The sequence below is a fragment of the Hakea prostrata genome, chromosome 10 (assembly GCF_041222555.1).
Source record: "Hakea prostrata isolate BN-2017 chromosome 10, UWA_Hpros_2, whole genome shotgun sequence".
Taxonomy (NCBI): domain Eukaryota; kingdom Viridiplantae; phylum Streptophyta; class Magnoliopsida; order Proteales; family Proteaceae; genus Hakea; species Hakea prostrata.
Genome location: NC_142609.1, coordinates 41296056 through 41323173, shown reverse-complemented (window position 1 = coordinate 41323173; position 27118 = coordinate 41296056). Strand labels below are relative to the sequence as shown.

General features: G+C 37.7%; 1 protein-coding gene across 2 annotated transcripts; it reads left to right on the top strand.

The window, feature by feature from the left end:
- Positions 1-5430: 5430 nt before the first annotated feature.
- LOC149003035 (NOL1/NOP2/sun family protein / antitermination NusB domain-containing protein) lies at positions 5431-26009 on the top strand. 2 transcript variants are annotated; one of them, XM_089136334.1, is made up of 18 exons: positions 5431-5703; positions 5968-6015; positions 6315-6469; positions 6927-7040; positions 7352-7417; positions 8378-8461; positions 8553-8639; positions 20248-20339; positions 20433-20493; positions 20967-21026; positions 21632-21692; positions 22353-22460; positions 23384-23502; positions 23590-23661; positions 23790-23875; positions 24151-24247; positions 24752-24891; positions 24980-26009. In XM_089136334.1, exons 1-17 carry the CDS (start codon positions 5481-5483, stop codon positions 24881-24883), a joined length of 1665 nt encoding a protein of 554 aa, XP_088992460.1. In that variant the 5' UTR covers positions 5431-5480; the 3' UTR covers positions 24884-24891; positions 24980-26009. The 2 variants fall into 2 exon arrangements, with proteins under 2 accessions (XP_088992460.1, XP_088992459.1); XM_089136333.1 differs by having other exon boundaries at positions 24977-26008.
- The last annotated feature ends 1109 nt before the right edge of the window (positions 26010-27118 follow it).

Sequence of the window (27118 nt, the reverse complement as noted above, 5' to 3'; positions counted from 1 at the left end):
TACCTATTTCAATATGATCTATTCACGCTAATAAGCCCTGAGTTATTCAAATCCAAGAACTAGTTGTAGGGTCATTATGATTGCTTGTGGTTTATAGTCAACATTTGCACGGATCAATTGGATCCCCATTTTGTATTTTAACAATTTTTTTACATGAAATCATCCCTCTACACAAAAACAACTTGTCGCTTCTTATTGTTGTGTTCCGTATTTAGTTTGTTTGAATAAGCCATTGTCGATTAAAACAATTTTACCATAACCTCCTCTTGTATAAGTAATTGATCCACTTTAATGTGTTAATTTCCTTGGAATCAAGGTTGGGTAAAGTTGTTTCCATGTTATATTGATGTTATGTAAATGGATTAGCTATGTCATTTGGTGCTCATTCAACAATTTCATTAGGTGTACCAACATAATTCATAAAAACATTAGATAGATTATGATCACGAAGAAGATGAGAGTCTCCATATTGGAATTAAGATGAATGTTATATTTGATTAAAACGGAATTTATTGTTTATCGGTGTTGCTAAAACCTGGGAAGTAAGAGAAGGCTAAAGAGACAAAAACCAATAAAGGAGAGATAATTGATTAGAGAGATGAAAGAACACATCCCATGGTTAAACCCGAAATAAAAGGAAAATGCTGAAATCATATGATTATTTCAATATAAAAAAAAAAAAAAAAAAAAAAAAAACTTATGTACTTGATGGAACTTGTGCATGTTAAAACTTGAGTAAATAAACAAATTTATGAAGTATATCATATAATTCAAATGATAGTTTTGGGACTTGAAAAATAAATCGCTTAACAGTATTCATAAATGGATTGGACTAATGTATCTATTAAAGTTCAAGTTTGGGGTATCTTTACTTTTCAAATATAAAGTGGGGTGTTAATGTTTAAGCCCTCTGTTTTGAGGTGTCATAGTAATTTGTTATATTTTATATGCGTTCATCTAGCTTAGGAGGGCACATCAACAAAGTGCAACATAATAGTTTTATAATTAGAGGATGATAAATCCAAATATAAAGCACTAATTCCATTTAACTCCTTTATGGACTATTAAGGTATTTCGTGATTTAATGTGTGAGTATGAGTATAAACAATAAGTGCCCTTAAGTTAAAACGGTTATATTTAATTGAAGGGGATGTGGTTTTGTCCAAAAGTAGTACTCTCATGTTTTTGTCCATCACTCATTCAAATAGATTGATATAAATTTTTGTTCATATAGGGAGGAAAGAGATAGTCTCATTGGAGTGTTGGTATATATTGTCTTTTGGGGATAAAAAGTGAATATTATTGAGACAATCAATAACAAAAGGTAGAGAGTTGATTAACAAAGCTTGGTCATGGAAATGTGTCAAATCATCGTGCTTGTCAATGACATAAGCCTATGAGTTAGAGTATCACCAATCACATTCCTCAGCTTTGAAAAATATACAATATAACAACTAATAAACCCATGTTTAAGTATATCAATATCAAAGAGAACATGGTGAATATTGATTGGAGTAGGGACCCAAAGACATGTCCCACCAATATTAAGTGCTTGTGTAAGATCAGTTGAGCTAAACACCATCAATTTTGAAATACCTTTGCACTTATTAACCATCAAAATTGAATCTATAGAGACAATGATTTATGTATGTTTTCCACGGTGAACCTAGTTGTAGGTCTTGAGGAGAAAACAAATAATAGTTTGAAACCTTTGCCTTATATATAGTTGAATCTGAAGGATCTTGAAAGAAAACAAGGATTGAGGAGACAAACACAAATAGCACACATGAGACGATGAAATAGGAAAAGAAGGAAGAATGAAAGGCTGAAGGCACTAATGCAATTGTACAAATGGCAACAACCTAAAGGAGGTCTACATCATGTCCATATATATGAAATGAAGTGTTAGAGATCGTTGAGAACTAAATCCATTAATTTCATATTATAACCTCAAACTCCAAATAGAAGGTCAATAAATTTTGGGGAATGGGGGTTGGAGGTGAAGGAGAAGGGAAAAATAAATCTCCAGAGGTATTTAACCTGATTTTAGGGAGTTAATACATTCAACATTTTGAATGAAGAAACAGATAATAAAGGAAGAAGAAAATAAAAGTGAAAATGAAGAACAAACTGCAGAAAAAAATAGAAGAAAAGTGAAAACTAGGAACAAACCGCAACCTACAAATTTTTCCCGAGGTATTTCACTTGAAAATTCATCAGACTTTAGAGATTCGCAGTTCCTAAAATAAGGATTTGAGGTTAGAGTCTTATGAACTCAATATATTTGATCAAAACAAAATGATAAGCACGGTAACCATTTTCAAGACTAAACATAAGTGAGAAGATACAAGAAGATCTAAGAACTAAGACAAAGAAGAAATGGAAAATAAGTAAGTAGAATTCACCAATGTGCTTCAGATATGCTTCTAAGTCAAAGAAGAGGACGATGAAGAAGAGACTGAGAAAACGACAAGTAGAATTGCTCTAGAACCTTCTATACTTGCTCTCTACGCATATGGGAGAGTGTCGAGACTGTGATGGCCTGAAGTTCAGCAGGGGTGCAAGCTGGTCCTGATGGACCTAACCCACCCTAAATCCGCCTTGAGCTTGAATAGGGTTTGGGCTCAAGATTTTGGCCTTAAGGGTGGGTTAGGGCCAAAATATTAGCCCTAACTAGGGCCAAGGGCGGGCCTGGGATTACTCTTTGGTCCGCCAAGTCTGTCTTGACTAGTCCTTGATTTTTTGCTATAACCCCTTGATTTTGGCCCTGATTCTAACCCTAATTCTTGTCCTAATTTTGTCCCTAATGCTTGATCTCAATGAAATTATGAATAAGGACGAGGATATGGCCAATCAGGGTCAAGGCCAAGAATAGGGTCAACTAGGGCCAAAGCTAGGGCTAGGGACAAGGCCAATTAGGGCCAGGGACAGGGCCAAGTATAGGGCCAATCAAGGCTAGGGTTAGGGATAGAGCTAGGGATAGGGCCAATTAGGGCGAGAATGGGCTTGGCTTGGCCCTATAGGGCTTAGGGTTAGGGACAATAATCCTTGGCCTTGAATTAAGATCAGGGCAATAATGGGCTTAGATTATAATACAGAGGGTTGGGTTTGAGATTGAAAAAGCTTGGCCCAACCTGACCCTATTGCCTCTAATAACTGATTGTCTGTAGCTAAAATCCCCTTAGGCACATGCCAATCCCTAAGCTCCAGCAATGCTTGATGCAAACCAATGGCCTCACCATTAAGCTCCAATCTTACCTTTTCATTCTCCCTATCAATGGTCACATCTGAAAACCAGACACATTGATCATTATCAAGACACTACATAACTAGGACATCAACATTCACATATAAGGCTATACTGAAGGGGTCTATAGGTATGGTTATGTGCTTAACTAATCTTGGAACATCTGACTTGTTGCTGCAATAGTCTCACTTGGCCACCATGATTTTCTCATAAAACAAGCTTAGTATGGGCCACCCAAATGAACCAAAGAATAAAAGTTCAACATGTAACTATCAACATCTTATCATGATTACCCACCCATTGATTATGATTCCAATCAAGTTTCCATTTGGTATATGTCACATTTATAGACAAAACCTTTTCCCTTATTTGAATTAGACTCTAAAACTAACATGCGAATTTATATCTAAAATCAATAAAAAATGACACAAGATAGATACTTTAAGGACATTAGATAAAACTATTACACTATAAAGAGATTAAAAACTTTTTTTTTTGGTAAACAAGGAAATTAAATCATGTTGGGGGGGGGGGGGGGAGAAAATGCTATTTAGTTGTATGCCTTGTGGGTCCTACGTTAAGATGCAAAGTGTCTTTGGCATTTTGCAAACAACTACCTCCCCCCTATACAAGGATAGAAACCTCAAGTGGTCAGACATCTTATGTGGTACAATTGGACAATGTTCTATTACACAAATTATTACATTGAATACGCTATTCATTCGTCTTAATAATTATAGCATAATTTGTTATGATGGATAGAAAATTTATTAGAAATACCTATCTTCTATTAAGAATGTGAAGATTATTGACATGGATGGCTATTTAGTTTTTTTTTCCAAGGGCTAAGGTGACATGAGCGGATAGAAGAGAGGTTTAAGAGAAAAACAACAAAGGGAGAAATGACACACTAGGTATTTTAGGTTCATTGTTTGATTATTTGGAAATTAGTAGTTATTTTCAATTTGGTATATCATAATTGTAAAAGATACTTTAAATCAAGGAAAAATGCCTTTTTTCTATTAAGAATGTGAAGACTATCGCCATGGATGCAAATTTTTTCCCCCTTGTAATGGTTAGTGTGACATGAGTCAACAAAATAGAGGTTTCAAGGGAAAAACAACCAAGGGAGAAAAGAGGACGGTTCGGTATATTAAATTCATTGTCTCACTATTAGAAATTAGTAATTAATTTAAATTCTATATATCATGATTGTAGAAGATATTTTAAATTTACAATTTTTGAAAATTTTTTCTTTAAATTCTATAGGTCAAAAGTTTTCTTCTGATCGAGAAGAGTCACGATTCACTATTCATTGAAGTAGAGGTTTGTGCTCATCTCATATCCCTTTATCATACATTTAACAAGTGACCCATTTATAAACAATGATAACCTCTGCTTTGATGGGAGAGACCTTGGCAATTAAAGAAGGAATTTCCTTTGCCACTCAGCAGGGATTTCTGCATTGTGAGGTGGAGTCAGATTGCCTTCAGCTAATCAATCTCCTCATTGACCCATAGAATATCTCGCCCTTGAAATTCAGCAGATAGTTGAAGAGATATAGTTTCTCTCAAGGGATTTCACAGTTATCACTTTTCGTCACACTAGTAGGGATGCTAATAGAGTAGCTCATTCCCTAGCATAACATGCTCTGTCCTTAGCAGACAGGACAATTTGACAGTTATCTGAATATTGGCTCCTTGATATTTGTAATCAAGATGCCTTGTGTAACCCCTGCTCCTCTATCCAATGAATGTCTGAATTACCAAAAAAAAAAAAAAAAAATAAAAAATAATGTGAACCGAAAAATGCATGAGAACCCTCCTTGTAAATATGGAGTTGGGGATCGCCTCTCCATCAAGAGGTTAAAAAAAATGACGTGAAACCCACACTTGAATAATAATTATAAAAAAATTAGAGGTAAAATCTACACTTGAATAATAACTATAAACCCATCCACCCATTTTTCTGGTAAAAAAGCACCGCAGAGCTTGTACCGCTTGTCTGCTTCTCACAGGAAGTGATTCGGACTAATAAAATATGCGGTGAAGAGGATATTTTGAAAATCATGTCCGGTGTCGTTTCAACCCCACGGCCCCACCAGGTGATAAGGCTCTGTTTGGCTGGAGAGAAAGAAAACATTGGAGAGTGAAAGAGATAAGCTCTTACAAATAGCGGTTTCGCGGACTCTGCAAAGCGTCTTCCCTGCGCGGGAATTACTTCTCCAGCGAGAATGGATGGAAGTACTCTCTCCCGCGTTTATTCCCGCTTCTCCATTTCAAATTTCTCACCATGCGAGAAATCTCAGTCGCAGCCTGCGAAGTTCCCATTGTCGAACAGTTTATTTTCACATCAACTAATTAATCATGGACAAAGGTGTAACGATTCTTTAAGAATTTTAAATTCTGCTAAAAGGAACAGAAACTCCGATTCAGAGACTTCTCGTCATCGAGCAGGTAAGCCTATTCCATCATCCTCTCTCCAGTGGAGCATTTCTGATTTTCTCTTGGTTCAGTTTGTTTTCTTGTTGTTAGTAGTTTGTTTCTTCACGTTAATGTGATTGTGAAAATGATAAACGATCAACGAAGAAGACGAAATTGGGTTGAGCGGAGGATTTATAAGTAGTACTAACATGAATTCTCTACTGATGATGCTGGTGATCCTCTTTCCCCTATTGTAAGGGTTTCTAAGGTTTTAATTTATAGTTGTCCTGATTGCAGCTGACAAGACTCGGAATTTGAATCTCGAGGTTTCACCCCATAGAGCTGGTAAAGTCAATTTTTATTCTTGGAGTTGTTTTTCATCTTTATATATATATTTTTTTTGGGGGGGGGGGGGGAGGCGCTTAGATTTGATGCTTCGGTCCATTAATTTGTTCGAGCATTTAGTCATGTGGGTTATTGGGGTTGTTTAATGAGCCTGCCGTTTCAAACGTCTGAGCTTGTCTCTGGCTTCTTTAATATTTTCTTTCAACAGATATTGGATTTTGACATTTGATTTGATTTGATTTGTCCTAATCTGTTATTCCTTCACTCCTCATTTTTTGCCTTTCCTGCATGTATAATAGTGTCTGCAGTGAGATTGATGAGGATAGAGTTTGGCGGTGCTTTTGCTGACCTTCTGAATGAGAAAGGAAAGGGTTCTGCAGAAAATGAGATGGCATACATTGAAAGGACCCTTGGATTTCGCACCCGGGACTTGGATGATAGAGATCTTAGATTGGTAATACTCTTCAAAGAACAACTAATTTTGACATCCAAAAGTTAGTGTTATTTCGAATTCCTTTTCAAAGGCAGTAAAATGCATGTTTGGGTAAGCTTCTCACAGGGCTTCTAAGATCCAGCTTCTAGAATTTGTGTGGAATTAATAATGTTTGGCTAGCCAAAATTTAGCATTTGAGATTTACTGCATAAACTTGAGAATGCATGAGAATCACAATGTGTTTTAAAGTTGAGAAGGTGGCTTCTGGAACTTCAAAAGCAGAAGAGCTTATCTAGATATGTAGTGAGTTGGAAAAGGGAAAATTGATCAAGATTAGTGATCTGAATATTTCTCTTGGCCATATATGGCTTCTTTTTGTAAGTTCCTTCCATTGAGTATGGAGGTTGAAGGTTAGCATTCATGAAAAGAATTTCTATTCTTCTTTTCTAGGTCTGATTCTTACTCCTCTATATCTTAGGTGACAGAGGTCGTCGGAGGTACTATTCGTTGGAAACGGTATCTGGATCATCTGATAATGTCACTATGCTATGACGAGAAAGTATTTGGAGGAATGGAACCTCTTCTCCTGCAGGTCAACTTGCTCTATTCAGTATTCACTAAAGTTTTATAAGGTGACAATATTCACATCTAAGTCACTTAGATCACTGAATGTATGTAAATCTTTAAAAATTGAACATTTGGTTTGCTTCTTTTTGAGTGTTAATAATTTCCCATATCATTATGTGGCTGGGTAATCTATTTCCTATCAAATGTAAATGGAAGAACCTGAATTTAAAAATAGTCTTGTTGGTTTAAAGTTATCTTAGAAATTATTCAGATGTTGGAATTTTAATTGTCATAATTCAATTTCTTATACCTAAATATTTGTCTTCATGTGTTTAGATCCTACGAATTGGTTGCTATGAGATTGACAAGTTGGGTATACCCTCGTATGCTTCCGTGGATGAGGTAAGGTGTTTGTTTCCCTGAGATTACATGCTTACTATTCTAATAGACCATAATGGGGGGGGGGGGAGTCTTGCTTCAAAGTCCCAATATGACTTTGTATGGCATATTGGCATGTACAAACTATAGAGGTTTTTTTTTTCTTCCTGGGGGATGAATAGAGAATTCATTGACCAAAGGAGAGAAAGAGGGGGGGGGGGGGGGGGAATACAAGGAATGAATCAAAGAGCAGTGCCCTAACGAAGCCAACAAGGCTCTAAGCAAGAGGCAAAACAAAAAATAGGGAACTAGGCATTAAAGTCCTGGACCAAGAGCCAAGACGAAGTTGTGCTAATTTTTCCTATTGTTCTTCTTATAAAGACTTGATCTCAACAATGAAGTCTTCGTCAAGGTGGTGATTAGTAAACAGTTGCTTCTCCTACGACCCCAAAGTGGAGGAGTAGGGGTATCTGTGCAAACTATGAAGTTTATGTGCGACCCCGAAGTGGAGGAGAAGGGGTATCTGTGCAAACTATTAAGTTTATGTGCTTTGTACATTTGACTTCCTTGTTGAGGCTTTATGGATGATTTTTACATATTATCTTGCTGGAGTTTGCTGCTTCACCGCTGATCAGCCCAGTATGTTTATCATAATAATTCTTTGTCATTTTCTATTGAGGAAACAAAAAGACCAGATACCGTGGGTAAATGAGAGTAGATAAGTTCGTACAATATCCAGATTTCCCATAACTGCCCCAGAGATCCCTTGAGTAGGGAATAATTTAACCATAGGTTGGATTCTAGATGCATGACAAGTGTATATCACAAGCTGACCTTTGGTGAAGTCAGACATCTTGAATCCAATATTTGTTGTACTTTGTACATGATCAGTTATTCTGGTCTTAAGTTATATTTGAAATCTTTGCTGTGACTTCAATTTCCATATATTAATGATTTCTGTTTGGCACTTATCACTTTTTTCAGTGTGTTAGGATTGCGAAGATTGCTCTGAGGCCTGGTGCAGGTAATATGGTGAATGGAATTTTGCGGAAGTTGGCCTTGCTCAAGGTTTGTGTTTCAAGAAATGCTTTGCTGAACTAAGTGGTTACTTGTAACTGAGTTTCAATTGCTTAGCCTTTTCAATATCTTTTCTATTCAGGACAAGAATTTTCTTCCTCTGCCTAAAGTGGAAGGTGATGATCGTTCACGAGCACGTGCACTTGCCACTCTTTATTCCCATCCAGTTGTAAGTCTGTGATTACAATTGCTGACTGAAGGTGCTTAACTATTTTGGTCTATAGAAGGAGGATTTCAAAAGAAACTCGGGCATGAAATTCTCACTTGCTGAGGCAAAATAACTGATTTTCTGTACCTCTTAGGGTGGTTCTTGTAGAAGTTCTCATGTTATTTTCGAAGGGCTTTTGTGGACAGGAGTCTGTGTCAGAGACCATATGGTTACCTCATAGTAAACCTGTACCCCTAATGATTGCACACTGCATGTGCATAGGAAAATGGTACATGTGGTATTGGTGCAAGTATGTGTGCCTAAAAAATGGAAACAAAAGCCTAGGGGTGTATAGTTCCTAACTAGATCAGTGAGAAATAATTTGTTCAGCCTGAAACAAACAGAATGCTTACTGTTTTAACTTTGGTTTGGTTTTAGAAACTGGTAGAAGTGTACACCAACAAACCAAACAGCTATAAAGAACTGGAAAACAAGAAAATATTTTTTCTTCCATATATATAAATATATATTTAAATTAATAAATGAGAAAATAAATGGAAAACCAAACCAAACTGGCCTGAAACCAATACTGGACCCATATGTACACATTAAGGAAAACTGAAACAAAATGGGATCGTACAGGACCGAACCGAACTGAAAATGAAATTACCTTCAGTACTGTGCAGAATTTGTTCAATCTGATTGAAACCAGAGTAATCTGGAGGAGTGAGTGAGTGAGTGACACCCCTACCAGAACCTATCCAGATTTAAACTAGGGCTGCAACTGGGCCGGGCTTTTGCAATCCCAAGCCCAGCCCTATATGTTTTAATCTGAGCCCATTCCCGCCCTGACCCTAGTTCAGGGCCAAGGATTATTGTCCCTGGCCCTAAGCCCTACAGGGCCAAGCCAAGCCCATTCCCGCCTCAATTGGCCCTAATTGGGCCGGGTCGGGATGGGTTGGCCCTGATTGGCCCTAATTGGCCCTAATTGGCCTTGGCCTTGACTCTGATTAGCCTTGATTGGCCCCTAATTGACCCTGGCCCTGATTGGCCCCTAATTGACCCTGGCCCTAATTGGCTCCGACCCTAATTAGCCTTGTCCCTAGCTGGCCCTAGCCTTAATTGGTCCTATCCTTGGACCTAAAATATCAAATGTAAATTCATAAAATAATAATAATAATAATAATAATAATAATAATAATAATAATAATAAAAGTATCATAAATAAACTAAAAATAAATTTTTCATAGAAATATAAGATGATTCAAGCTCATACAAAATGAAAATAGTCAATAAATTGATAGTGTTGTTTTAAACATAAATAAATTAATACTCCATAGTTCTATATTGATCTCTGGAAGTCTCTCATTGCTTTGATGATGGAAATTGAAAACATCTCCCATTACTTTGGTGATGGAAATTGAAAACCCTTCCCATTGATATCCTTATTAAAAAAAAAAAAAAAAAAAAAATCAAAACTTTGTTAACAAGTAAATCAACGATAATTTAGTATTGATATTTTTTTCGTAGTTAATGAAAATTATATTTTAGTTACAAACATTACTATATGTCCTTGATAAATTATTTTTCCCCCCTCTTGAAATATCACATTGGAGGCAAAAGAAAGATGTCAATATTCATGATGAGAAGTTGGGGTGTAGATTTGTTAGATATTAATTCTCTATGTATTAGCTTTTATTATTTATAATATATTATCTCGCCTTAGTCCAAAAAAAAAATCTATGATTTTTAACTAAAAATGAGTTAGTTCGAAAAAAAAAATTGTCTTAAAAATAATATAAAAAGTGAACCATAGTCTAATATGATCAAAATGACTGAAGGTCAAAGTCGAAACTTATAGTTATATCAATGTTAATGTGAAGATTAGGGTAAAAATCTAATACATGATTAGGGTCAAATTAACATTAAGACTAGAGCCAAAATTAGGGTCAGGATGGGCCAAAATAAGGTGGATGCTTCTTACTTTGGTAATGAAGATATAATTTATTTTTATTAATTTTTTACAAAACATGATCATGTTTTTAAAATTTGACACGTGTCAAATATTCACCCATGTGGATTATAATTAATTCCTCTCCATATGGGTGGAGGGTCCAGACTCAAATCAGGGCCAAAATCATGGGCCTAGATCAAGGCTAAGATTAGGGCCAATATCAAGGCCAAGATCAGGGCCAAGATTAGGGTCAGAATCAGGGCCAAAATTAGGGCCAAGATCACGGTCAAAATCAGGGACAAAATAAGGGCCAAAATCAGGGTCAAAATCAGGGCCAAAATCAGGGTCAAAATCAGGGCCAAAATCAAGGCCAATATCAGGGTCGAGATCAGGGTCAAAATCAAGGCCAAGATTAGGGTCGAGATCAGGGTCAAAATCAGGGCCAAAATCAGGGCCAAGATTAGGGCCAAAATCAGGGACGGGCCGGGATGGGTTGGGCGGGCTACAGAGTAATCCCAGCCCGCCCTTGGCCCTAGTTCAGGGCCAGAATATTTTGGCCCTAACCCGCCCTTAGGGCCAAAATCTTTAGCCCAAGCCCTATTCGGGCTTAGGGCGGGTCGGGCCGCCAGGGCCAAACTTGCACCCCTAATTTAAACCATCTCAGAACTAGTCAACCTGTAGCTGGACGAAAACCGAATGGCTCCATTCTCATTCTTTGGCTTTTCCAGTCTGTTGTTGGTCTGAGATGGCAAATATCAATCTGACCTGGATTTAATGTAGTTGGGGTATTTGGTTGAAATCATGTAGACTGTTGAAATGTTAAAATCATTGTAATGATGCTGAAATGTCGAAGTGTGGCTTTTTTCTTCTTCCTGCCTTATCTCCCTTTCGACAATTAAATTTTTTTTAGTAGAGCAGGTGAAGTTCCTTCAAAATGAAGAGGGCTGTCATTGCAAACCAATAAACTGTTGGACGGATTAACAAACTAGAATACCTCAAAAGTCATAATCACTCACTAACCGTTGCAAGAATCTGTAGATGAATGGTAAAAGATTGATAACTTCAAATTATAACAGTTGATGGGGCTGGTTTCACTGTTGAAGGTTGGTTCTATTGGGCTGAATGTGTGCTCAAATTTTCAAACTCATCCTGTGGTGGAATAAGAGAACAAACAGATTAAGATTTAAGACATAGAAGGTTAGGTGATCAGAAATAGAATTTAACAAAGAAAAATGCAACTCTCAATACAACAGTTTTATGCAGTCCAAAAATTGGATTGAAGGGAGCTAATAAGGATTGTAACAAGATATAGAAAGCTCCACAAATTGATGGTTTGATATTCCAAAATGGGTGGTTAGTTCAGGCTATGCCAATAGACAAAAAAACGGGGTGCTGTACGACATGGATATAAAAAACCCATGATTGTAAGTATGCTTGCTGGACTTAACGGAACCGTATTGACAGTCAAAGAACAAAAGAACAGAAGAAAAGATGGGAAGGAGAGACAGGGAAGGGCCTGTCACCCATGTTTCACATAACAAATAACTCTCTCACATAACTGAATAAAATAGCAGTCAATGGCAAAGCCAAAATTTCAACATCCAGAGAGATGGAGACAATCCCCCTTTCTTGTTTTTCTAATAAAATATTAGATCGAACTACAAAAGTTAGGTACCAAGAATTGGCATGGGCTACTGACAGGCTGAGAACGGAAGTCCAACATTACAAAGATTCTATTATAATGAAATAGAATCGACTTTTTAAAGCTGAAGATAGAAACCAGACAATGACATCAATAAGATGTTCCATTGAGTATTTTTTGGGGACCACAAATATCTTATAGATTTGATATTCTTGAAAGGCAGCTACTGAATTATTTGCCATGTAATGGTCAATGAGGGGTCCCACCAAATATAATAAAATTCTACAAATTCTCCTCCATGCTGTTGAAATTACCTTCTAATACTGCTTGTTGTTGGCCATTTTGGGGGCAGAATAAGGCTGGAACAGTGGGCTTAAAAACATGATCAACATACTTGCCCAACTATGTGCCTGAACAGTAACATGTTATGGCCCAACTGTGCGCCTGAACAGTTCCATGATCACTGTTCACGTGATAGAATGCATGAACAACGTCACGTGAACAGCAATGCATGAACAAAGTTTCTCCCTTGAACTACATCACATTTAGCTACAAGACACCAAACAAATGGGGAAGAATTTAAAGTTGCCAAAAAAGCCTACAGAAGTTGGCTCAGGTACCCAGTTATTAGACTTGAGTACGCTTTGTGCTTCAAGGTCTCAAGGAAGCAAATGCAACTGTTGCAGCGAGTCCCTTAGCCAGGTCTGTGCAGCGTGGCCAGAGTGGAGCAAATTGACTACTAGTTTAATTTCAGAAGGAAAATTTTCCCTTTCGCTTTAAATGACAAGACTTTGTAGCTAAGAACAGTGGATGAGCCTTGGCAAGTTGCACTATTGTAACCTTTAGGTTACAGGTTGAAACATGGAAAAAACCTCTCTGGTAAAGTGGGGGCTGCATACGTTTGCCACTTCCAGACTCTACAGTATCAGGAAAATTGACTACTAGTTTAATTTCAAATGGAAAAATTTCCCTTTCCCTTCAAATGACAAGACTTTGTAGCTAAGAACTGTGGATGAGCCTTGGCAAGTTGTACTATTGTAACCTTTAGGTTATAGGTTGAAACATGGAAAAAGCCTCTCTGGTAAAGTGGGGGCTGCATACGTTTGCCACTTCCAAACTCTACAGTATCAGGAGCCTCTTGCACTGTGACAATCTTTTTCATTGTATAACTAACTGAAAGTTTGAGAAGAGAATAAGGTGAAGAATGAATGAGAGAAGAAGATAAACTGGTGATTTTTTTGTGGAGGCTCTAATAGAACTTGTGAGCACTCCTCAAAATAACTTCACTATATATAGGTTGTTTTACAAGTTGAATCTATATGGGAAACAAAGTAGAACTAAAATAGGAGAGGATCTCCCAAGTTCGATTGATCTTGAACATCTAACTGCCGCCTCCTTTTCCTATCAACTCTCGATGGAACTTTCATTTCCCAAATTGCCCTTCCTAACACTCCCCCTCAAGCTGGAGCATATATATTACTCATGCTCAGCTTGTAACAAATATAGCTAATCCTTGCACTCCTTAAAGCTTTGGTAAACAAATCTGCAAGTTGTTCTCCAATCCTCATATGCCTGGGCAATATTATGCCTTGTTGTAACTTCTCCCGAACAAAGTGATAATCAACTTCAATATGCTTGGTACATTCATGAAAGACTGGATTGGATGCTATATGAATAGCAGCTTGATTATCACATTATAACTTCATTGGCGTGTCATCAACAAATCCTAACTCTCATAGAGTAATTATTTTATCCATACCATCTCACATGTGGCATGTGCCATAGCACGATACTCAGATTCTTCGCTTGACCTTGCTAACACAATTTGTTTCATGTTTTTTGGATGAATAAATAATATATAAAAGAACCGAACCAAAGAATACAAGGGGAGAGGGAGGGAGGGGGGGCAGCAAGCAAGGCGACTGTAGGGAGGAGCTAAGACTCTAGGAACTAACAATCAATTTATTCTTTGGAGAGTCCATAACTGGGGATGAGGGAAAGAAACTGAGCCTAGAAGAAACATCAAAATAGATGGCATTCTAAATCAAGACTCGAGATCGAAATTTGGAAGTCCATCTTCTTATGTTGCGCTCCCACCATAAATGTTGAATTGTAGCAACAAAGACGAGCTTATCTACTTGGTCGCAAATCGTGGAACCAGAGAACTTACTTAGGATCCAATTCCAATCTCGAGCAAAACCAAAAGAGCGTCTCGATCTAGGCCAAATAGAAGCAAGGGCTAAGTTCCAGATAGAGCGGGAAAATGGGTAGGTGAAGAAGCGATGATCAATGTCCTCAACACCATTCTAATAGAGGCTACAGATGGGGCTGGTAGGGATGTGGCGACTGATGAGGAAAGCTTGGGTTGGGAGGGCCAAGTTAAGGCCTCTCCAAAGGGTGAGAGAGTGGTGGGGGATGTGGCCTTTAAACCAAACAAGAGGGGACCAAGGGACATGGGGGGAAGGGGTGTTGAGGAGTTCCAGGCAGAGGCAGTTGTGAATTTTTTGGTATGGGAAGGGGTCCAAATGGTGATCGGTAGAAAAGGAAGACAGGGGGGAGGGAGTTCCAAATTTGTGTGAGACTCAGGTGGAGTAGCGGAGACCAAGAGCCATTAGTGATGAACAAGGGGAGGGGAATATCTTTTGGGATTCATGAGTTATATACAGCCCGGGGATCAAAGAGATGGAACAAAATACCCATCGGATGCTAGGGTCAAGCCAGAATGAAGTGGAGGACCCGAAGGAGATTTGGACCAAGATAGTAGAGAGGGCATGAGGCTGAAGGTGAGAAGCTTTTTCCAGATCTAGGAAGAAGTGGAGAGGGGGAGGGCGGTTTAGATAGAATCCGATTTGTTTCTTATTCTTTTATGATATGACTCAAGATTTCCTCCAACAAATGTATAATAGCTTGTAGTCAATCTTCTATATATAGGTGATCTAGCCTAGTTAGCAAGGTTTAAAGTATCGGTATCGAGTATCGTATCAGTCAAGTGATTTTAAGAGACGTATCGTCCTATATCGAGTATTGTGTCGCCCTGACTAATGTGTTTTAGTGTAATTCAATGGAGAGACGCATCGAGATGTATCGTATCGGTTGAGTCAAATATGGATACGTATTGGCTAGTATCGCATGGTATCGTGAGATACTTTAAACCTTGCCAGTTAGCATCACAAAATCCTTTAACATTCCTATAACCATGATTAGTGTAAAAAGTCCACGTGCTAGTGCTTTCTTGAGACACCCTAGAATTCAAATAACTACATCCCAATGTGTTATTCGTGGGGCAGACAAAAATTGACTCACAACACTGATAGGAAAGGCAATGTCAAGTTGAGTCATGGTCAAATAATTTAGTTTCCCTACAAGTCTTACTTCTCTATATCGTCAAGAATGGTTTCATCTTCTAGCATTAACTTCAAATTGGTTTCCATGGGAGTGTCTAGGGGTTTTGATCCCAACAATCCTATTTCAAAGAGTAAATCCAGTACATACTTCCGTTGAGACAATAAGATGCCTTTGTTGATTGGGCAACTTCAACTCTTAGAAAGTACTTTAACTTGCCCAAGTCTTTGGTCTAAAATTTCTTTTGTAAATAGGCCTTTTACCTATCAATTCCTGAAGTTTCATCTCCTGTAATGACAATATCATCAACCACACCAAAGATTTTGCTTGCATTAGGGTTTTTAAAGAATATAGAGTGATCACCCTCACAATTCTATTGCAACAGATGTGAATCATCCAAACCATTCTCAAGGTGACTGCTCGAGAGCTTATAATGATTTGCGGAGGCAACAATCACACCCTTCTCCCCCTAAGCAACCAAGCAACAAACCCAGGTTGGTTGCTTTATATACACTTCCCCATGCAAATCTCCATAGAGGAATGCATTCTTCACGTCCAACTGAAACAAGGGCAGGTAGCGGCAATGGAGATCAAAATGCGTATGGATGTAAGCTTGGCAACAGGCAAAAAAATATCTGCATAATCCACTCCATAAAGTTGAGCAGATCCCTTTGCAACGGGATGAGCTTTTAGGTGAGTTAAAGGACCATAAGGATTAACTTTCACACTAAAAATCCACTGACAACCAATAACAGTCTTTCTTGAGGGTAAAGGCACAAGGTCCCAAGTTTGATTGTTTTCTAAGGCCTATAATTCTTCTTTAATTGCGCTGGCCCACTCAGGATCAAACAAGGCTTCAAGAACATTCTTATGAATAGTACATGGAGCAGGAGAAAAACCAGGGGATAAAATAGAATAATAAAGAAAGTTAAAGATGGGATACTGAGCACAACGACGAGTACCTTTCTGAAGAGCAATGGGAATATCAAGTTCAGATGTAGTAAGAACGTCCTCAAGATCAGCAGACAAAGTCGGTATAGACGTAGAAACCGCTGCAGGGGGGGGAGCTAGTGGTTTTGGACGACGTATATACATTTTGGTGATGGCCGGTGGAGGTGAAGGTGAAGGAACTGTGCCTTGTGGAAAAACACTTCTTAAATAATACAAAGATCATCATTTAGGTCAATTAAGTTAATAGATTCAGTGGATAAAGGAGTTGACTCCAAAAATTATACTTTAGTAACAAAATATTTCCGTAATTCGAAAGAATAACAACGATATCCCTTTTGGGTCTAAGAGTACCTAACAAACATACACTTAAGAGCACGGGGATCAAGTTTAGAAATTCCAGGGCGATGACTACGAATGAAACATTCATAACGAAATACGCGGGGAGGCAAAACAAATAAGGGGAATGAAGGAAATAACAGAGGATGAGGAATGCCACCTTGTAATATAGATGAAGGCATCTTGTTAATAAGATAACAGGCAGTCTAAATAGCATCAACCTAAAAGGTTTTGAGGAACCTTTATCTCAAATAAGAGAGAACGGGTGACCTCTAGTAAGTGCTTATTATTATTATTTTTTCTTTCTGCAACCCTATTTTGTTAAGGAGTATCAATATAGGAGGATTGATGAAGAATTCCATTAGAAGCCATGAATTTACAAAAGGGATCAAAAAAATATTCTTTAGCATTATCACTACAAAAAGTATGAATAGGAACACCAAATTGAGCACAAATGTCAATGACAAAATTGTAAAATATGTCAAATGGGGTTCTGAACAATTTTTCAGTTCTGAACAATTTTGATTTTTCATTAAATAAAGCCCAATGACTCCTGAAAAGTCATCCACAAATGTAACAAAGTATTTGTAACTTGAAATAGAAGTAATAGGACAAGGTCTCCACACATCAGAATGAAGCAAAGAGAAAGGTTGGTCTGATTTTCTATTTATATGAGGGGGAAAACTCACACGATGAAGTTTTCTAAACTGACAAGACTCACAGTCTTGCCTAGAAAGAGAATGAAAATGTTTATCTACTAAGTTTAAGTTTTCCAAAGAGGGTGCCTAAGCCGGTAGTGTATTTGATGGGGGATGGAAATACTAGAACAAGCAGTGGAGGATATCTCCTCAGACAGATACAACCCCTTTGACATACGGCCATACCAAATGTCTTCTTTGTCGTAAGATTATGAAATAAACAATAGCTAGGAAAGAATGTCATAGAACAATTATTAGTGGAAGTCAATTTATGAATAAATAAAAAGTTAAAAGGTAAATTAGGAATGTAAAAAACTGTGGGTAGGGTAATGGTTGGAGTGAGTTGAACAATACCCATTTCTTTAACATTGGTATGGGAACCATCAACAAGTGTAACTTAAGAGGATAATGGATCAAAAGAGGAAAATATACCAATAGTCCTAGTCATAAAATCAGAAGCTCCTTAGTTAATGATCCAAGGGAAGATGTGGTCAAAAGGCAAGTGGTAGCGTTACCTATCTGAACAAGGGTGGTGGTAGTGGATTGTGGTTGAGTGGCCTGGAATTAAGTGAAATGAATATAATCTTCCTCAGTCATCTTTACAGTCTTACCCTCAGGTTGAACTTTAGTGGTTGTAAAGGTTGGTTTAGAGGTGGTGGCTACATTAGCAATGTGTGGGGGCTTCCCATAAAGCTTCCAACAATATCGTTGAATATGTCTTGAAAGATCACAATGATGACAAGTCTTAACTTGTCCTGTACTGTCAATAGAGTTGTGTGAACCCGAATTTTTCCCAAGATTATTTCCTTGAGTTCGTCTTGTACTCTGTTCACCAGGGGTCTGTCCTCCAGAAGTGCCGCCGCCAGAAACTGTTGCCAAAGCTGAATTTTCTGTAGAGTTAGTGGTACTCCCCTTGCAACTCGAAGAACTCTCGAAAAGGTGTCAGCTAAAGTGGGTACATGATCACTACCAAGGATTTGTGCTCTAACCTCCTCAATTATTCTAACCAAAATGCAACACATTCAAATACTCCCTTAATTCCTTCTCACTTTGCAAGTGAGTAACCAAATCAACAATATTATCAGCCAAGGAAGTAAACATTTGCCCAAGTATATAAGCATCAATAATTGCCCAAGTATCATAATCTTTAGGTACAGTCTTAGTCAAATGATCTATCTGTCCCCGTCCTGTAAGAACAACTCTAACTATAGCCATGGAAGTTTGAGACACCCTCCAATTTCTTCTCAGTCAACCGATGAGAGGATGAACACATAATTTCAGTCATGGTATTTTTACTTGAAGTTTCTCCCATATCCAAACACAATTAAGACCAAGACAAATTAGATTAATCTTAGAAATGAGAACTAGATTAGTCCCAGAAATCAGAATCAGATTAATCCCAGAAAAGGAACCAGATTGAACCAATCGAACCAAAAAAGACCAGCCCCAAAATAGACTGAACCAGCACCAGACTGAACCTGCAGGTTTAAACCGTCAAGCTAAGCCAAATAAACTGAAACACTCAACCCTATCCTTTCTTCTCCAAATTGAAGGGAACTTCTCTGCCAAGTTGCAGAGAACTCTCCACCAAAAAAAAGGGGAACTTCTGGCACAACTTTGGCAACAACAGCAATGCAAAATACTTCTGCCCCCTAGAGAAAAAAGAAGAAGGCACTAACCTCTATTGAGAGATTGCCAAGAGCGCCTCTTCGCCAACGATCGAACTCTGTATTCTTCAACCAAGAACTCGCATATAGTTGCAGTGTGAGATGCTGCTTCAAAATTTCAATTGAAAGATAAACAAGAGTGCAGTGTAAGCTGCTGCCCCTCTTAATTTTTGAATCTAACTCTCAAACCAGGTACGATCTCTTTCCTCTCTTTAGATTTCTTTCTACATGTAATTTTAGGATCGAAGGAAAGGGAAGACCTACAGCTCTGATACCATGAAAATTTGAGAAGAGAATGAGGTAAAGAATGAAGGAGAGAAGAAGATAAACTGGTGATTTTGCTGGAGGCTCTAATAGAACTTGTGAGCACTCCTCCAAAAAACTTCACTATATATAGGCTCTTTTACAAGTTGAATCTATATAGGAAACAAAGTAGAGCCAAAATAGGAGAGGATCTCCCAAGTTCGATTGGTTTTTCCTTTCCCAAATTGCCCTTCCTAACACTAACAATGTACAAATCCTTTATAAGAAAGTATAATGGTGAGATCAAAGCTGCTTGCACAAATATCAAATTGGGGGTTAATTGGAGTTGAAATTCGTTTCCATTAAGTTTTCTTCTGATCTGGTTGAGTGTTTGGTCCATGTATGTGAGAGCCAACAGCTTTTGGGTGCTCCCATGTGACCAAGGTTTTATGATTAGCTCCTGCAGAACTAAACTAGGAAAAAAGTGGGGAACATTTCTTCTGGATGGTTGGTTAGGTGAGAATGATTGGATTGGCATTTCTTTCTTCTTATACGTGAACAATGCTAGTTGACTGGACGCTCCAGATGAACTATTACATGGTTGATGCAACTAGGCTCCTTTTTATCCATTTTACTTGAAAAAGCAACCTGAGTCTTGAATGATGTCTTGTATTATAATGAGGTTAATACTCATTAACTGAAAAACAATCATTCTAGCTTGTTAGAAACCATGACAACAAGGTAAATTCCTTAAATCTGTGATACAAATTCTTATGTTATGATTCTATCTATATAGTGGATGGTCAGACGATGGACAAAGTTTCTTGGAGAAGAAGAAGCAGTGAGGCTGATGGTGTGGAATAACAGCGAACCGAGTTTCAGCCTCAGGTTTTAAAATCATGATGTTTCCTTTAGTCAATGCTATTAAACCATGCTTGATGAAATGGCTGATGTGCTGCCACCTTATTGATTCTATGTCAGGGCAAACAGGAGGAAAGGTTATAGAAGAGCCGAACTTGTGACGCAGCTTGATATGTTGAAGGTGCTGTGTGTTTGCTTTCCATATGAGCCTACAAAATCACGTGCATGCACGAAATTGGCTAAAGTTAGAATGACATGCTGCCTGTTATCAATTGCCTAGATCATTCATTTAGTGACTGGTTTTGAATCTGTCATATGGCTAAGTTGACTTGGGATGAGCCATATTGGGCCAGACTGATCACAGTTAGTTTGCTAATCCCTCCTCAAACTCAGCTGAAGTGGATATGATGTTCTTTGGAGTGCTCTCGCTTATTTTTGTGTTGATTTGACTTGGGATTGGTTATTGCTGACCCGTTACCCAAATCTCAGCCCTAAATCCTTGACCCAAGTCCCCTGCATTTATATATCCTTGAAATCTGAAGTTATGGGTGACGCTTCAAATTAAATTTAAATGTTGAGAGTCCCAATATTTGGTATGCTCTGTTATAGTTGTTCTTTGTCTATTGAGTTTGCTTTTATAATTTGAAATTTCAGGTTCCATATGAGACTTCTTTGCATCTGGATGATTTTGTCCGTCTAAAAACAGGCATGCAGGTAAGTTGTGCACTTAAGTCTCAAGGTTCCAATTTAGTTTCATTCCTTGACATGTCAGTTGTGTGGTTGTAAACATCATTAAATTTTTTTTCTTTTGACCCCTGTTATATTTGTAAGCAGTAGTCAAAGCTGTTATTGTTGTAGAAGGATGGGTGTTTGGAAATATTCAGTGGGGAATTATTGCAGCCCTGAGGATCCTATATTAGACATTTCAGCAGTTAGGAAAGTTTACAACTTATAATATGTTTGTGATCTCTGTATGAAATGAACTAATTTTCTAAAAAAATGATATATAAATAATGGCTTCCCCCCACCCCCCCCATCTCTTATGCACTTTAATGACCATCAGAAATCAGGCTGAACTTAGTTAATTCCTTTTCAAGAGCATACTTATGCATTCAAATGCTTTGGTTATTCAAAAGGAGATGATTTCCGTAAGTTGGGAATCAACCATAATCTTCTTATTATCTTATCTTTCTACTTAGTTGAATTTAGTCATTGTGAAATTAATTCAAAGTATATTGTAAAGGCTATGTGATTTGGCTGGTTGATTTTAAACCATCTTCAAGGTTTCTATGGGCCTGTAATGTTCTCTAATTCCTCAGGGTGTCATACAAGCTGGATTACTGAAAGAAGGTCTGTGTTCAGTTCAGGATGAGAGTGCAGGTCAGTCCTTCTTTCCAACATTGGTCAGGGCATGGTCTTTAGTGTAAAGACATAGCTGTCAGCTCTAACAGGACTTATCAAATAGGTAGCCCTTTCAATATTTGGTTCTATTTGGGATACTGATGTTGTATTTACGGGAGTTCTGCTATATGATTGGGTAATTGAGGTTGCATGAGTCAATATGAGTTCATGGAGGACATGATCAATGTAAGTCTGTGGTATTTATTGACTGCCTAGCCATATTTATGGTAATATGTAAGACATGTGATAGGATGCATTGGATATCCAACAAATATCTCTTCAGAATCTTTACTTGCAAAATGAGGCATCTGTAAAAATTTGCTGCTTAATTTTAAGAATTCATTTTACTCAGGTTATTTTAGTGGATATATGCCAAAGATATGAATTTGGCTGCAGTTTTATGCTTTCTGTGCACACAGATAATGAACCTCAGTATTTTTCGGTTATTTTGGTGGCACAATTTATTGTGATGCGTGTCTTGCTGACTGGATTCAATTATATTCTGTGTTTTGATTATATTGAATATGTACAATGTAAAGTTGGATTAGTGTCTTAATACTTTGTTGTAATCATTTGATATGACTTTTGGCTCCTTCTATGGTAAATGGTTTAAAATAGTCTATGATTATGTGGCTCTAGGTCTTGTTGTATCTGTTGTTGATCCACAACCTGGAGACACCATTGTTGACTGTTGTGCAGCACCAGGAGGCAAGACTCTTTTCATGGCATCAACTTTAGATGGCCAAGGTAATCATGAACGGTGATACCTCTGTTTCTTTCTTAATGCTTCGTTTTGCTTTCCGCAAGTATGACACGTATAAGTATTATATCATTCTTTAAGTTTGCTATTACTTAATAAGCAAAATGAGGGGGAAAATTATATTGTTCCATAATACCTGTGCGGCTGTGCATAAGTGCCTCTTCCAAATTAAACTATTTGATAAATCAATGTTGTTGGAGTCACTGGTGGTGAATATGAATATATGTGTTTGGCTGGACTACTGGAAAGTAATAACCCATCTGCAAAATTCGTACGCTGAAAAAGAGGCTTTGATTTTTTCGATACTAATGAATGCACTTCTTTGTCATTTGTGTGATTTACTTTCATGGACACTGGATCCTTAATGTTAGAAGAACTTGTTTGTTTTTGCTCTAATGGGAAGTATATGTTTTGATGGAAGTAATTTGAGCTTTTTTACTGTGCTTTAATGGATAATTTATGCTTTCATGGACACTGGATCCTTAATATCATATTCCTATTTGTTTCCTTCTCAATCATATGATGATGGCTTGCAGCAGTGTGGGTTCCACCCGTATTTTAGAAGACTATACGCTCATTATAGAAATATCTGTAGATTTAGTTGCTTATTCTGGTTGAATTTTGGAATTGTAGTTTTTGCTGATGCAATATGTCAGATTGAGATGTTGGTGCATTTGTTACATATGTATCCAATTTTTATTGCAATGAAGATGTCTACACTCGTCTATTTCCTTCAAAATTTCCCTTCTATTCCTGCTTGAATGACTAATCCACATCTGAGGTATAATTTGTTTTACCATTGGTTTTGGATCTTGATCTCTTGCAGTCTTCTTGATATCATTGATTGTGTCCTTGACTAATGCAATATAGCAGTTTGGAATAATTTCAGAGAATAATTATCAAATTGCAGGAATGGTATTTGCAATTGATATAAACAAAGGTCGGTTAAGAATTCTAAAAGAGACTGCCAAGTTGCATGAAGTTGATAGTGTCGTCACCACTATCCATTCTGATCTTCGTATCTTTGCTGTAAGTTTGCCACTCTGTGCCAAACGAGAAGGAAAGAATAATATGGGCCATTTAATGTCTCTTATATGCAGTTCTTTTTCTTTATAGGAAGAGAAACCATTAAAAGCTGACAAAGTATTGCTGGATGCTCCTTGTTCGGGCCTGGGGGTTCTTTCTAAGGTATTTCTTTCATGGGACCAACTGGTTGTGGCTTCACAAACATTACAGTATATACACAGATGCTTGCAGCTTTAAAGTGAGGTTAGACGTCTTTCTAAATATTTCTTTCATCATTGCCAATGTTCAAGAGAGCGGACTTGCGGTGGAATAGAAAATTTGAGGATATGGAGCAACTGAAGAACTTACAGGATGATCTACTCAATGCTGCTTCAGTGTGAGAATCCAAAATACACTTTTCCCTCCCTTAGCCTCAATGACTCAGTTCTTATGTTATGAGAACCTCAACCTGCATCTTATATTTCTTCACTTATTTTTAATATTGCGTATAGATGTAACTATTTTTTTTTGTCTTAAATCTTAATTGACCATGTAAACTGGCAGAGGAGGCATGTAAAAGATTGTCTTTGATGTTTTTGTTTTTTTTATTGAACCTGTTCGGGTAACCGTACAAGTGCTTGACTTTGTGATTATCTGCCATTGCATTCATAGGTTGGTAAAGCCTGGTGGAGTATTGGTTTATAGTACTTGTTCCATAGATCCTGACGAGAACGAGGAGCGAGTTAATGCATTTCTTCTTAAACATCCGGTAAAGCTTCTGATTGGGAATCTTTGAACTGTCTATATTTTCTGTCTCTCTGTTTTGTGTATCTAGAAGAGGGAAGATGATCCCAAGGGGATGTTTGAACTGATCATTTTCAGCTTGTAATTAAGACGGCAAGGACAAATATTAGAAACTGATGAGCCATCTCATTTACCTTGAAAATCCGTTCTGTACTTTTAAGACTGACATGCCCACAATGTTGCATTATGTGATGATAAAAGGGAAATCTGTTCATAATGTTGCTGAATTTTTTTTTTTTTTGGGGTGGGGTGGGGGGGGGGGGGTTAATACATAATGTTGCTGAATCTCCTACTGGATGCAGCTGTCTGAGTAGTCAGTATTATCTGGTCATGGCTAATGGCTTACAAAAGAAAATTTTGGGCTAAGAGATCTCAAAGGATTTCGGTGTTCTAGTTATTGTACCACTTTTTACCAGAAAAAGAAGTTAATGGTACCATTTAATGTTTTCTATTCTTTATTCTTTTGCAGGAATTCCACATAGATCCTGTTGATGGATATGTTCCATCAAAGTTTGTAACTGATAATGGCTTCTATTTCTCAAACCCTGTTAAACATTCTCTCGATGGATCCTTTGCAGCTCGTCTGATACGGTCCTTGTAGAGTAGCATGTAAGATTTAAGTGAAAACTGTCTGAACTTGGTTGGGTTTTACTTGTTCATTTTCAAGAATATGAGGTCAATGAATCCTTTGCAGAAGGCTTTTGTAGGTGATGCACAAAATGATCAAAGCTGTGATTGGACATCAACAAGATATACTTCGGCGTTTGGACCATGCTTGAGAAATGCTTCATGTCATTAGAAACAGAAAGATGGTATTTGACATGAAAAGAATTGATCTCAAAACTAGACAGCGCAGGTGAGGGCAGGTAAAGCAAGACTCTGTTACTGGATGACAAGCTCCATCTTCAAAGGGCATTGGATTGGGCATCAATTTCTAAAATTTCTGGTTTGTTGCGAGCGTATTGCATTCTTCTTTGGCTGGTTGCCTGCTACTGGGAATAGGGAGGCATGGTTTTTCTAGACCATCAAACTTTAATTTGTTGCTGATAATATTTTTCTCCTCCAAGGACGGTTAATTAGTCATTCTATCAACATTTCTCCCAAGTTATGCTTTGATTAGACGGTATAAGTGGTGAAATTGCAAATCAATGAGTGAATGTCTTGTGAACACTGCTAGAAGCTGCTATATTTAGCTATACTAGTGCTTAGTTTAAGAGATTATGTTGTCCATTTCATTGTAATTGTATAACTAATTGTTTTTTTCATGTTCCAAAGCTATTCTACTTTAAAATGAAGCCATTTCAGTACATGGTTATAAATGTCACATTGCAGTTCAAGTGGTGCTTAAATCTTTTGAAGATCTATTGTGACTTGAGTGTAGCTAGGGCTCAAACAGCTCAAAACCCATGTTTTGTGTGGTAAAGGTATTCATCAGCAACACCTTCCAGCCCAATGCATCGGCTTAAATCCTCTTTCTGTTTTCATACTTGATGGTTTTGAGTGTCAACACTGAAAGGGCTTGCTCAAGCCTAGATGAGCCTCACTGATGATGTGAGCTGCACCATGTCCGACAGTTCTGATGTTTGTGCCCGGCCTCACCAAGTTGTTCTAGCTTAACCCTGAAGGCAGATCAAAACAGGATTTCTCAGGTGGGCCTGACCTGACCCAACTCAGCTCTATTGTGGTATCCAGAATTCGTGAGGCTGATTGGTCAAAACCTAGTAGAAACATGTCACATTGGACCCTTAGGGTTTGGTAACCCTAAAGAAGAAAGGCTCATAAATTTTTTTTTTTTTCTGGAAAGAATAAGGAAAAAAATCTCACAGATGATGGCAATCGCATGATGAGAAAAGGTAGTTATTATCCAATGCCCTTATGTTTTGGCTGTGCTTCCCAAGGATCACATGCGACTTGTTTGTATTAAAATGGTGGACTGCCCTACCTCACATTTCTTGAATTCTTCTGATTGAGTTGTTAGGTTTGCTAGCCTTAATACAATCTGTTTGGTTAGCATTTAAATAAGAAGAGTTCGACATAACTAAACAGCTAGGTAAAAGTATTCTGGGTATCCTCATCTCTTGCTAGATCAATGTTAATGCTCAAAAGCAAGGTTTAATAACTTGCAATTAGCTACAAGCCTAAAAGATCCTATTTGAAACTGATATATTAATATGAAGTTGGTTACAATCTGTGATAAATACAATGATGAACATCTTTTCTTTTACAATAATTGACAAAGTCCTTCAACAACTCCACACATGTTTTCCGTGTGAAACATAATGGCCTGCTGGAGCAGGATCACATGCATAAGCCTTCCACCTTGCCTCTTCCTTCCTTCCCCCACCGAGGAATCAAAACATGCAATCCAGATATGGATCGGTCCCGCTCCGAATCGGTATTCAGTCTGGATCAGCACTGAAATCAGCATAAGACTTGATATCTAGGGTTAGAATGCACAAAGACTTCATATATCTAGGGTTATTCTGCAAGATACTGGATGAGCTAGATGGGACAATCTGATTTTGATTCTTGATACCATGTTCTCCTTACCTCACCCTGGGATTATCACTTTGAAGACTGAAGATACACTTGTATCAGTTCATCAAAGACTAGAAAATATTGAAACTGAGGGTCTGCTTTCAGGAATATCTCTAGCTCATCATGTAAATTAAAGGAATATAATTTCAGGAAGCAAGAAACATAAAGCCTCACATTGATGCATTGTTCATTGTGGTGGTGGAGGTCATTCTCAGAGCTTCAGTTTTCATCTCCTTGTCGTAGTCATGTCTTCACTGTTATCATGGCCTGATTCCGACAATTTGATCAGTGGGACTTC